The sequence below is a fragment of the Alternaria dauci genome, chromosome 4 (genome assembly GCF_042100115.1).
Source record: "Alternaria dauci strain A2016 chromosome 4, whole genome shotgun sequence".
NCBI lineage: Eukaryota > Fungi > Ascomycota > Dothideomycetes > Pleosporales > Pleosporaceae > Alternaria > Alternaria dauci.
In genome coordinates this window covers 2218833-2230484 of record NC_091275.1, presented here as the reverse complement: position 1 = coordinate 2230484, position 11652 = coordinate 2218833, and the positions used below count along the sequence as shown (strand labels likewise).

At 53.9% G+C, this 11652-nt stretch overlaps 5 protein-coding genes across 5 annotated transcripts; 3 read left to right on the top strand and 2 right to left on the bottom strand.

Moving 5' to 3' along the window:
- Positions 1-48: 48 nt before the first annotated feature.
- Positions 49-1644, bottom strand: ACET3X_005289 (uncharacterized protein; the record flags this gene model as incomplete). Its single annotated transcript, XM_069451478.1, has 3 exons — positions 49-114; positions 175-1337; positions 1389-1644. 3 exons carry the CDS (start codon positions 1642-1644, stop codon positions 49-51), a joined length of 1485 nt encoding a protein of 494 aa, XP_069307333.1.
- A 541-nt stretch (positions 1645-2185) lies between these two features.
- Positions 2186-4275, top strand: ACET3X_005288 (uncharacterized protein; the record flags this gene model as incomplete). Its single annotated transcript, XM_069451477.1, has 2 exons — positions 2186-2243; positions 2399-4275. 2 exons carry the CDS (start codon positions 2186-2188, stop codon positions 4273-4275), a joined length of 1935 nt encoding a protein of 644 aa, XP_069307332.1.
- A 188-nt stretch (positions 4276-4463) lies between these two features.
- On the bottom strand, positions 4464-6210 carry ACET3X_005287 (uncharacterized protein; the record flags this gene model as incomplete). The annotated part of the gene is made up of 2 exons (XM_069451476.1): positions 4464-6013; positions 6102-6210. The coding sequence occupies 2 exons, from the start codon at positions 6208-6210 to the stop codon at positions 4464-4466; spliced, it is 1659 nt and encodes a 552-aa protein (XP_069307331.1).
- An 856-nt stretch (positions 6211-7066) lies between these two features.
- Positions 7067-9067, top strand: ACET3X_005286 (uncharacterized protein). Its single transcript, XM_069451475.1, has one exon. It carries the CDS (start codon positions 7591-7593, stop codon positions 8836-8838), a length of 1248 nt encoding a protein of 415 aa, XP_069307330.1. The 5' UTR covers positions 7067-7590; the 3' UTR covers positions 8839-9067.
- A 536-nt stretch (positions 9068-9603) lies between these two features.
- Positions 9604-11368, top strand: ACET3X_005285 (uncharacterized protein). Its single transcript, XM_069451474.1, has 3 exons — positions 9604-10074; positions 10134-10381; positions 10441-11368. The coding sequence occupies exons 1-3, from the start codon at positions 9834-9836 to the stop codon at positions 11164-11166; spliced, it is 1215 nt and encodes a 404-aa protein (XP_069307329.1). The 5' UTR covers positions 9604-9833; the 3' UTR covers positions 11167-11368.
- Positions 11369-11652: the final 284 nt, after the last annotated feature.

Genomic DNA, 11652 nt, shown 5'->3' with positions numbered 1-11652 from the left:
ATCTGCAAACTCAATCTCATCCGATACAAGTGCAAAAAGAGTAGCCTTCTATCGCCGATAAAACACATTAACAGCACTCTCCCCCACACTCTTACTCACGCTCCCGTACTTCGCCTGCCAAGCAAAGAAGTAAAGCAACGCAGCGAGTGGCTGTCCGACCAAACAAAAGCTTACCCAAAAGATCATGTTGCCCGCGACCTTGCCCTGGATACACTTGACCTTTTGGATGACATCGGTAAGTGCAATAAGCGGGATTTGGAACATCATGCCAGCAAATGCGACACCAATGACGTTATGGGTGGGAACGCCTACGAGCAGCTCGTGCAGGATACCCGAGAAGAGAAAGACGAGGATCTGAGCGACTGCGGGAGGCACACCGCGACCAACAAGGGGCGAGTAGATGTGGCGGCGCATGAAGTTTGTGACAGGCTTGTTCCAAGTTGTCCAGTAAGTACGGATGGAAGACACGTTCCACCAGTCGCCGTAGAACTCTCGGTCACCGAAACGCATTACTTCTGCAAGGGCGTTGAGGGCGGACTGGAAGAGAGCGAAGAAGCCGCAGAGCCAGCAGAAGACGCTGATGGTGGACAGCTTCATGACACGTTCAGCGATGGATGTGAGGTTCAGTGTGAGGATCTTGTCGAGCGAATTCTGTAGCAGGGGCGCAGCGTATTGGGCAGATGCGATCCAGATTACAATGCTGAGACCAGCGAGCTCGGCGAGGCGCTTGAGGACAAAGTCCCAGCGAATCTTATCGGTTCGGGGATAGACGGGTTGATAGACCAGGGTCGGTGCCCACCAGAAGTAGCACAGGTTCTTCATGTTGATGTTTTGCGGGTATGGACATGTTTTGTATAGTTCCGGCAGGGGATCGGCTTGCTTGGGGTGTAGGTAGGCATGGCGAAGATCGCGGTTCGTAAGTGCGTACGAAGCGCACTTGAGGAAGACAATGACGGCGTGAAGTTCGCAGAGCGTGCCGATGCCCGGGTGGTATATGTCGTAGTAGACGTACTTGGTCGCAATGTAGAGGTTGGCGACTGCATTGATGCTGTGGAAGAAGGCTACGATGTACCATGTTGAATTGAAGGTGCGAAGTGCAGCGGCATAGTTGGCGGGCGTGTCTTGATCACGTTCGTGCGATATACGGGCGTAGGCTCGGTTGGCCTGCCAGGCCGCGGCAAGTTCGATGAGGTAGGTTACGAAGAGGTGCGCGGGGACAAGGAGGTATAGGAGCAAGCCAGTGATGACGTCGGAGCGGCGGTAGTCGTGGCATGATAGGCAGATAAGGACGCCATACTTTTGTAGGTTTACAATCATCAAGCGCAGGTTGGATATAACTGTGTCTCGTTAGCCATTTGCGGCTGTGCTCGGTAGTGGGGAGTTCATACTAAGAACCAATATCATGAGATTCCTGAAGCCGACGAAGCTGGGAGCTTTGTCTGCATCGTGGCTGAGACACGAGGTACGGGAAGACGAGTGCGTCGCAAAGACATGACGGTATTTGGTGTCGCGCGCACGCTTGGTGGAGCCGTTGGTGGTGGCATTGGCCTTGGGTTCGCTGGTTGCCTTGCCGCGGTGCAAGGGGGAACTGGCGTGTTGCATGTCGAGAGCAGAGGAGGCAGCCATCTGGGTAAGAGTCGCCATGGTCCAACGTCAAAGACGAATTGGGAAGTTGAGTGCAGGTGGTCCCAGAGCGCAATGGCTCAGGCGGAGGTAATTAAAGATCTCAGGGTGGAAGCGAGGCGTGGGAATGATGCTCGTATGCGGCGATTGGGACGATTGAAACAGGCTCACTCGGCCGTGGCTCTCGGCGGAAGCGATGGATTTGTACTCGGGATAAGCGCGCCATGACCGAGGGTTTTGGCAGCAATGGCGACAGAGTTTATCAGCGCATTCTGCATTCTGTTGGGAGTCTGGTGAGCGGGGATCTGCACGGTGATGCAGGCCGACCCCATCCTAGACCGTGGCGGGTGAATGTGGCTGGTGATGCGAACACTGTGGCTTTGACGCTAGGCCGAGCTATCGCGGAGGTTCAACGCGCGACAAAGGACGCGCGCAGTAACGAACTACTCCACCCCAGCCCTGCGCATCGCCCTCGATCACGCACTCGCCGTCACCACCCCGCCATCTGGTTGGACCTTCTATGCTGGTTGCATAACAGTAGCACACGGCAACAACAGCCGTCATGGAGCGCGAATACCATCGCCCAGACTTTGAGGGAGGGTTGCGACCTCGACCGAAGCGTGAGTATATCTGTCCCTCCCGTCTAGCCACCCGATCGAGCGAGTTTCTTCTTACAAACACCCTTCTTTCTCCTTCAATTTCTGAAGACTGCTACTTCCTATACGCCTATCCTGCTGCGGATTCCAGCTTCCGACGCTGACTATACAACCTGCAGGAGCGGTCACCGATTATGGCTCAACCACAGTGCAATGGATGCGCAATCGACGCCCGCGATACAAAAATGCACCCATGGCGGAGATGGAGCGGCCAAGTGCAAGCTACATTGTCGATATGCAGCCTCCAGCAGCACGCGTCGCCAGCGCAGCCGAGTCGATACCAGCTAAAGCCGTACATTCTTCCCTGAACAAAGTCAAACATCCCATAAACGTAGTCAAATGGACTCCGGAAGGTCGGCGACTGCTCACCGGCTCCACTAGCGGCGAATTCACTCTATGGAACGGAATGGGCTTCAACTTCGAAACCATTATGCAGGCGCACGAGGCTGCAATTCGAGCTGTCGAATACACGTCCACCGACGACTGGCTCTTGTCAGCAGACCAGACAGGCGTCGTCAAATACTGGCAGACAAACTTCAACAACGTCAAGGAGATACAAGCGCACACGGAAGCGGTGCGAGGGCTCTCCATCGCACCCACAGACACAAAGTTTGTGACATGCGCCGATGACACCACACTGAAGATCTGGGATTTCGCGTCGAGCACAGAAGAGTCAACATTGACAGGACATGGATGGGAGGTCAAGTCGGTTGACTGGCATCCGCACAAGGGGCTGCTAGTATCAGGGTCAAAGGATCACCAAGTCAAGTTTTGGGATCCGCGGACAGGGCGCTGTCTTACGACGCTTCATGGACATAAAAACCCAATATCAAAAACCATGTTCGAGCCCGTCCAAGGAAACATGCTAGCAACATGCGCCCGTGATCACACAGCCCGCATCTTTGATCTCCGAATGATGCGCGATGTCTTGCTGCTCAAGGGACACGAAAAGGACATTATCACAATGGCGTGGCACCCAATGCACAAGAATCTGCTGTCCACCGGTGGTGTCGATGGCAGCATACACCACTATCTCCTCGACGAGCAAAACCCCCCTACTGGTGTCGCACCGTCAATATCGCCTTACGACGCCGCCGATTCGCAAAACGCGCCCTCACAAACTATATACCCCGCACATAGCCTGCAATACGCCCACGATTTCACAGTCTGGACAATGGATTGGCATCCGCTGGGCCACATCCTTGCGTCTGGTTCCAACGACAGGGTCACGCGTTTCTGGACACGGCCTCGGCCAGGCGACACAAACTACGTCAACGACCGCTACCACATTGGCCAGGCTGCGGCAGAGGCACAAGGCACATTCGACCGCGGCCAGGGCAGGCGACAGAAGATAGAGGAAGAAGAGCAGGAAGCCGAGGACGAGGCCGAGGGTCTGGTCGATCAGAAAATGCCGTCAAAGAACCCTGCTGGTGGTTTCCTGCCTCCCGGTCTCTCCTTACCAGGACTCAATGCAGCGCCAGACGGCACATCCAGTTCTCTACCCGGTATTGGCGGGGCAAATCATCTTCCAGTGCCCCCTCCACCAGGTAGCATGCCATTCCCACCGCCAAACGGAGGTGGCCCGCCTTTGCCTCCTCTCAATGGCATGGACCCCTCTCGCCTTGCACAACTCATCGCGTCAGGCTCCCTACCGCCACCGCCCATACCTCATGGTCACGGTCCTCCACCACCAAACGCTAATGGTCCTCCTCCGCCTTTCCCACCACCAAATTTCCCCGGCTTCCCACAAGGCATGCCAGCCGGTATGCCACCGTTTCCCCCGGGTATGCCACCTCCAGGCTTCCCGGGCTTCCCTCCTCCACCTGGTGGTATGGCTGCCCCGCCACCAGGATGGCCTGGTCCTCCTCCACCCCCGCAACAGCAACAAGGGGGACCAGTGGGCGCAGATGGTATTAGGAGAAGAGCACCGTTGCCGGATCAGCAAGATGCTTTAAAAGCAGAGATGAACCAGGGTCGATACAGGAAAGCTAGGTAGACTTTGGCTTAGGGGTGTTGGCATAGAGATGTACGATCAGGTTACGTTGGAAGTCAATGAGCGTTGGCGTTGCGACATGGGTACAGTACTCCAGTAAGAAAAGGCGTAATAGTAGTATCCCTTTAATGGTCAGGAATACCCAAAATCTGTTTGTCCAGGTCTTGACTACTGCTTTGCTGCTATATTGCCTACAGATCCTCCGATAAGCCAGCATCTTCCATATCCTTGATGAACTCCACCTTGGCCACATCTTTCAGTTCCATCTCCCCCTTCACCGTCTTCTCTCCATGATTCCACAATTCATCTATGAAAGCAGGAACAAAAGTCCCGGGGCCTTTGACATCTTCTCTCCGGGCCGCAGCCTCGGCCGCGATCTCGTAGTGCAACAGTCCTGCCACAGCCGCAAGCAGCTTGTCTTCGCGGTATGCTGCCAAATAGGCAGATAGCGTTGTACCCAGTGTACATCCACTTCCCGTAATCCTCCCCAGATACTCATGTCCATTGCTCACAGCATAAGTCCTCGTTCCATCCGAAACAACATCAGTAGCCCCAGTCATGAGAACAACGCACCGCTCTCTGGCTGCAAGACTCGAAACGATGCTCGCTCGTTGCTTTACAGAGAAGAGTGAAGCACCAGAGTCGACACCACGCTGCTGACTGGAATTATCGAGCTTATACCCGCTTGCACGTGCCACGGCGAGGATCTCACTCTCGTTGCCTTTGATCAAGTCAAAGTACCCAGCACCCATTAGCTTGGCTAGAGCGTCTCGTCGTATACTCGTTGCGCCTGCGCCTACAGGGTCAAGAACAATGGGTCCACCGGCGGCATTGTAAGCAGTGATTGCTGCTTGGTAGTTTGCTAGCCCTTCGGGGGTAACGGTACCCATATTTACGACTAATGCGCCACCTAGTTTGGACAAATCCGCGGCTTCAGCGCCATAGTTACTCATGATGGGGCTAGCGCCAATGGAGAGAGCGACGTTTGCGGCGAAGTTCTGGACCACGAGGTTGGTCATATTATGGGAGAGAGGGTTCATCTGTTTAACTTTCTTTGTTGCGGAGATTGCGTTTTGGAGGACAGAGTTTATCTCATCAATAGGCTTCTCGTGGTAGAAGTTTGGGAGGGGGGATTGAGGGGCGAATGCCGGAGGCGTCTTGAGGAGGTGGGCAAGGTGTGAAGATGCGGCTCTAGGGTCCTGAGCACCTATTATTGCGGATACCACCGCGACGCCATCGATGGTCTTGGGATGGGCGTTGGCCGTTGTTGGGGCTAGGAGTTGGTATGTTACGCGTTGGGTGTTTGAGGCGTTGACACCGCCGATGCATACTGTCTTGACATTCTTCTCGGCTTCGTTGCCCTGGCCGAGATATCGCAGTATCTTTCTGATACCAGTAATTCCAATAATGTCTTTTGTGTTCTTTTTGGTGTTTGTGGCATACAAGGTGCCGATTCCCAGGTAGTCTGCTCCCAGCTCGACGGCTATGCGTGCTTCGTCGATAGAAGAGACTGTAGCGCCGATGATTTTGTCTTTTCCTAGAAGGCGGCGTGCTTCGCGAACGTTCATGTCATCTTGACCGACATGAACACCCTCACAGCCTACTGCGAGGGCAACATCTACACGGTCGTTGATGAGAAGCGGGATATTGTGTGCTTTGCATTTCTCGTGGAGCTTCTTTGCTGTAGAGATGAGGATGCCGGTGTCTGAGGTTTTATCCCTGTATTGGACGATGGTTACACCTGAAGGTCTCAATCAACATGGTTGCACGTTTGATGGGTGTGCAGGACATGTAACACGAAACTGCAACCGGGGCAGCATATGACTAACCTCCAAGTAATGCTTGTTCAACCACATCAACCAGATCCCTCGAGCCTAGAATGGCATCTGTAGAGTCTGTCACGAGATACAGGGAGTAGTCTATTTTCTGGTCAGCCATTCTTGCGAGCGGACGGACAACCGGTGTGAAATACTTGATCTTGTCCACGAATGCTGGAAATCCTTGGGAAAAGCCGCTATGACTAATGATGTAATCTAGGTGCGGCTCGCCAAAGACTTGGATTGGGTTCGCGAGATATTAGTAGCGAATGTCGACGTATTAGGCGACAGCCTTGCGTGTAGCTTGGAGAATGCAGCTTGTTCAACGGTGGTTGCTCGGCGGTGTTCAACACTTAGCCCCACGTTGTCAGATGTGACATGGCGAGTGGTGTTCACGGTGGATTGCGGGGCATTCAAGGGTGGTACAGGACACATGTTGATTGTGTAAACATTTTGTTAGCCACGCATGGATGTCGCCTTGGGAACGAAGGCTATTGCGCCGCCTTCGTAGCAAGCACGAATTACGACAGCACTACCACTGTGTTCCAGAAGTCCATGAATGGTCGTTTTGTGTCAAAGCCATCCGACTGGTGGCACAGACGCAATGCCGTGCAACTACAACGGCGATACATGGTTACCCGCTGCAGTGTACCAGCCCATGCAGCAATTTCCTGCAACAAGCGTTTGGCGCTCCGTCGTTTGTGTGGACCAGAAAACCTTGTCTTTGTCCGTGGCCAATGCCCCAAACTGACGACAGTGCCATTCAGCCCAGAATGCGGCCAGCTGGTCTCACAGTGCAAGTCCTGAAAGCTCTGTGCAATCGCGTGGACAGGTCAACGGCAAATAAGTGATGACTGACTGACTCGGGGCGGGGCTTCTGGAGGCGTTTGGTAGAAACGGTCTTCAGTAGCGGGGCTTGGCAAGATCGAAAAACTAAACTAGGCATGAGGCAGACCCCATATATCTTTCCTCCACCACCCGCGGTTCGCACACACTCCACCTTTGCACCACGAAAAATCCATCAGTCGTCGTCCTCGCCCACACCAGTGACTGCCACTGGCAACAGCACACTCAAGTCTGCCCTACACGCTAAACAGCCTGCTCGTCGCAAACCCGCGACCTGCCTAACCCGCCACCCTCGCCTACAGGCCACAAGCACAAACCGCATCTCAGAGTCGCCAACGACAACAGGAGTATATGTATTCGCGCCAAAGCTACTCCTTCCGAGTCGAACCTCCCCCCAAACTGCAAAAATTTCGCTGTATGCGGATACCAAGCAGTACCATCCACCAAACCAACGGCTAATCCACTGCCCCTCTTGACCTTGAGTCGCCCACGCACACGTACACATACACACACAACCCACACACACTGGAGACTGCTCCTGCGCATGTCTCTTTCGGCCCTCGTCAACATACCTGATCCGACCTCGTTCGCCCGCCCGCCGCATAACCACTAAGACAACCTCGCCAACCAGTCTCACCCCACCACCACCGTCACCATGGCTACCGTCAACATCCGCCGCGATGTCACCGATCCCTTCTACCGCTACAAGATGGAGCGCATCCAGTCCAAGATCGAAGGCAAGGGCAACGGTATCAAGACCGTCATTGTCAACCTGAGCAGTGTGGCTCAGTCTCTCGCTCGCCCGCCTGCTCACGTCATCAAGTACTTTGGTTTCGAACTCGGAGCTCAGACCAACACGAGCCCCAACGACGACCGTTGGATCATCAACGGTGCCCATGACGCCAGCAAACTCCAGGACTACCTCGATGGCTTCATCTCCAAGTTTGTCCTCTGCAAGAAGTGCAAGAACCCCGAGACCGATGTCCACATCAAGGACGGCAACATCACGCTCGACTGCAAGGCTTGCGGAAAGATCTCCGACGTCGACCCCCGCTTGAAGCTTAGCTCCTTCATCCTGAAGAACGAACCCAAGAAGGGCAAGAAGGACAAGTCCAGCAAGAAGGCCGAGCGTCGCGCTCGCAAAGAGGCTGAAGCCCGTGGTGATGCTACCTCGCCCGATGGCGGCAGCCCCGGTGACAGCGCAGATGACAATGGCGACGATGGCGACCTGGCACTCGAGGCCGGCAGCGATGACGAGCTTACCCGCCAGATCAACGAGGGTGCCAAGGAGATCGAAGAGGAGGACGCCAAAGAGGTCGAGTGGTCCATCGACACCTCTGAGGCGGCCATCAGGGCTCGTGCCCAGGATCTCCCCGACGACCTCAAGCGTGCCCTTGTCATTGAAGATGACGAGGAGGGTGGCTCCAACTACGACGTCTTCGGCAAGTGGATCATCGACAGTGGTGCCGAGAAGGGTGGTGTTGAGAACCTTGACAACGTCGACATCTACATCAAGGCCAAGGAGCTCGGCATCGAGGAGAAGCACCGTACTCTGACCGTCATCCCCCAGACGCTCTTCACTGAGAAGATTGTCAAGCAAATGGACGGTCGCGCCCCCATGCTCAAGAAGATGATTACTTCGGACAAGCACGAGAAGGCTTTCCTCGGTGGTATCGAACGCTTTGTCGGCAACGACAAGCCCGAGCTCATCCCCCAGGTCTCTGCTATCCTGCTCAAGGTGTACGAAAATGATCTCGTCTCGGAGGATCAGCTCAAAGCTTGGTGCTCCAAGGCAAGCAAGAAGTATGTCGATCTCAAGGTCAGCAAGTCTGTCCGCAAGTCGGCCGAGCAGTTCAAGGACTGGCTGGAGAACGAGGACAGCGAGGACGAGGACTCTGAGTAGGATCCCGACTGTAGGGACACGTGGATGGTAAAAGTACGCGAACTGTCCGACTGTTGACTGTCTTTACCTTTTGTCTCGCTTGTCTTGTTTACTTTGTTGCGGACGACATGTAGGTAACTCTACTCGCGTCTGCGACAGTTGTTTGGGCCAGTCCGGATGATGGTCTTGTATCCTTCTCTCCCCTCTAGTTAGCCTATAAGAAACCTTGCTTCCGTTACCTGCATTGCTATCCTTGTGCCCCACTACCGTTCGCCGATATTAGTCCCTTCTACCGGGTGCTTGGACCCGCCACCATCGTGCACGCCGGGAAGTTTCTGCATGCATAACCGCGGTGAGGGCGTTGACAGTATAGGAAACATTCCCATATCTTTACCTCGTACTCGTGAGCTGTGAACGCCCCCACCCTGTGATTAATGCTCGCTGAAGCCATACATGCACCTTGACCGCGCAGACATTACTATCGTCCACTCATCATCATTTATTTCAGCCTTTCTCCCACTTGACATGGACGATAACGCAGGAAAAAGCACTCACGGGGCTCGCCTAGCCCTAGCCCTTGCGCATCGACTTGTTCTCGCACCGTCGATCTCCACAAGGGCACGTTAGCCTCTGAAGCTTAACCCCACCCAGGCAAGCACAGGCGGAGCTCCCATGCTCTGGACGGCGGGCCAAGCACACTTTTTTCACCACTGCGCATGGGGGCCGGAGCGCGAGAAGCGACTGGTGAGATGGAACGAGTGCGGCCGTCTCTGTTTATAAGGTGGCGGACCCCCCACCTAGAAAGCGCTTTGCAGCCTTTCCCGGTGCAACGACTGTACCGACTGTACACCACCGTGAGCGACTTCTGGAGTTTTGCGCTCGCGTTGAATGCGAAAAGCTCCATTTACCACCACCCCACTATCCGACTTCGTCGATAAGCCTCTGACAGCTACGTTAAGCCTTGCGGCTCAGGCGTCCCTTCCGCATCCTCTAGGATCAACACCAACGCAAAGACCATGAACCCAATCCAAGCTTACCCCGCGGAGGGCGTCGTTGTCCAAGACGCGCATCACGGGCACTATGCGCCCGAGGCAGTCAACAACAAAACCGGCGCTGGCACATATGTGACATCTGAAAATGAGTTGCATAATGATGCGCCCCGGAACGAGGTGCTGGAGCGCGATGCGCAGACCAAGGGACGTTGGTTCCAGTACCTCAAGACGAAGCAATTCTGGATCACTTTAGTGCTGGGGCAGGGTAAGTGCTGGTTCCCATTCGATTAAATGGACGACACATAGATTGACAACATACCATAGTCCTCGCTCTTTGCATCACCGGTACCAACACCTTGTCGTCTCTGCTTGCCGAAGAGGGTACATCGATCCCGGCATTCCAATCCTTCTTCAACTACGTCCTGCTCAACTTAATCTACACATCGTATACCATATACAAATACGGTTTCAAGAAATGGGGTCGTCTTATTGTGAAAGATGGCTGGAGGTTCTTCATCCTAGCTTTCATGGATGTAGAGGGTAACTACTTTATCGTACTAGCATACCGCTACGTAAGTCTTTCCACCATGTCATTTTCAACTTCCTCTGGCCCATACTAACAAACAACTAGACGACCATTCTCAGCGCCCAGCTGATCAACTTCTGGGCAATCGCCGTCGTCGTAATCATCTCCTTCTTCTTTCTCAAGGTCCGCTACCACTACACGCAAATCTTCGGCATCCTCATGTGCATTGGCGGTCTAGGTGTAATCTTCGGTTCCGATCACATCACGGGTGCTAACAACTTTGGCGCTACGGACCCAGTAAAGGGTGATCTGTTTGCGTTGCTCGGCGCTACTTTCTACGGTCTGTCCAACGTTTTTGAAGAGTGGCTAGTCTCCGAGAGACCACTATACGAAGTCGTTGGTCAACTGGCCTTCTGGGGCATGCTCATCAACGGTACCCAGGCTGGTATCTTTGATCGTGCTGCTTTCCGCAGTGCAGTTTGGAACGCAAAGGTTGGGGGTTATCTCGCAGGATACACGCTCATCCTTTCTCTGTTCTATTCCCTTGCACCCGTACTCTTCCGTCTCAGCTCCGCCGCTTTCTTCAACATTTCCTTGCTTACAGGAAGCTTCTGGGGCGTGGCGATTGGTGTCAAAGTGTTTGGATTGAACATCCACTGGATGTACCCTATCGCTTTCGTTCTCATTATCATCGGTCAGGTCATCTACTTCTTGAGACAGAGTCTTGTAGGTGAGGCATTGAAGCCGTGGTTGGGCAAAGATCAGGAGAGGGGGCATGCAGGAGTAGGGACTGCGAAGAAGAGGGTTGTTAGACCCGATGCTATCGTCTAAGAGTATATGTTACGACCCCGAAGCTGAGGAGATGAGGTTTGGCTTTGTTTGGATGCATGATGCAATATATGACCTATGAAACATAATTCTGCGAAATGCTTGGCAGTATATCCTAGAGGCCGACTGCCTACGAATACAAGAAATGTGACACCAGGAGTTGAAGGGTGTAGAGGTAAGATGACGAACGCCATGCAGTACCGCGCCACATGTAGGTCTAGAACAGATCTCCCGAATCACGGGCGAATCAACTGTATTACTTTCCGATCTATCCAAGCCTTGGGATTGATTGGGCAGTCACAAGCACACGATAGGAGTGTGGATGAGTACATGGTGTTTGCTATGGTAGAACAACTGGTGAGCTCTTGGTATTCGTCACTAGCTTGCCTTGGCCGAGCGCCACTTATCACCAGCCACGTTTCGACCGAAACCTTGCTTCCCACCATGACGCAAGTCTTTTACCTGACATCAAACAAAAGCTCATTCTTC

Excerpts from the sequence above, each read along its gene's own strand:
- ACET3X_005286 (XM_069451475.1), top strand. The coding sequence starts at position 7,591 with ATGGCTACCGTCAACATCCGCCGCGATGTCACCGATCCCTTCTACCGC.
- ACET3X_005285 (XM_069451474.1), top strand. The coding sequence starts at position 9,834 with ATGAACCCAATCCAAGCTTACCCCGCGGAGGGCGTCGTTGTCCAAGAC. Across the intron at positions 10,075-10,133 it reads CACTTTAGTGCTGGGGCAGG|TCCTCGCTCTTTGCATCACC; the intron begins GTAAGTGCTGGT and ends AACATACCATAG. Across the intron at positions 10,382-10,440 it reads TCGTACTAGCATACCGCTAC|ACGACCATTCTCAGCGCCCA; the intron begins GTAAGTCTTTCC and ends ACAAACAACTAG.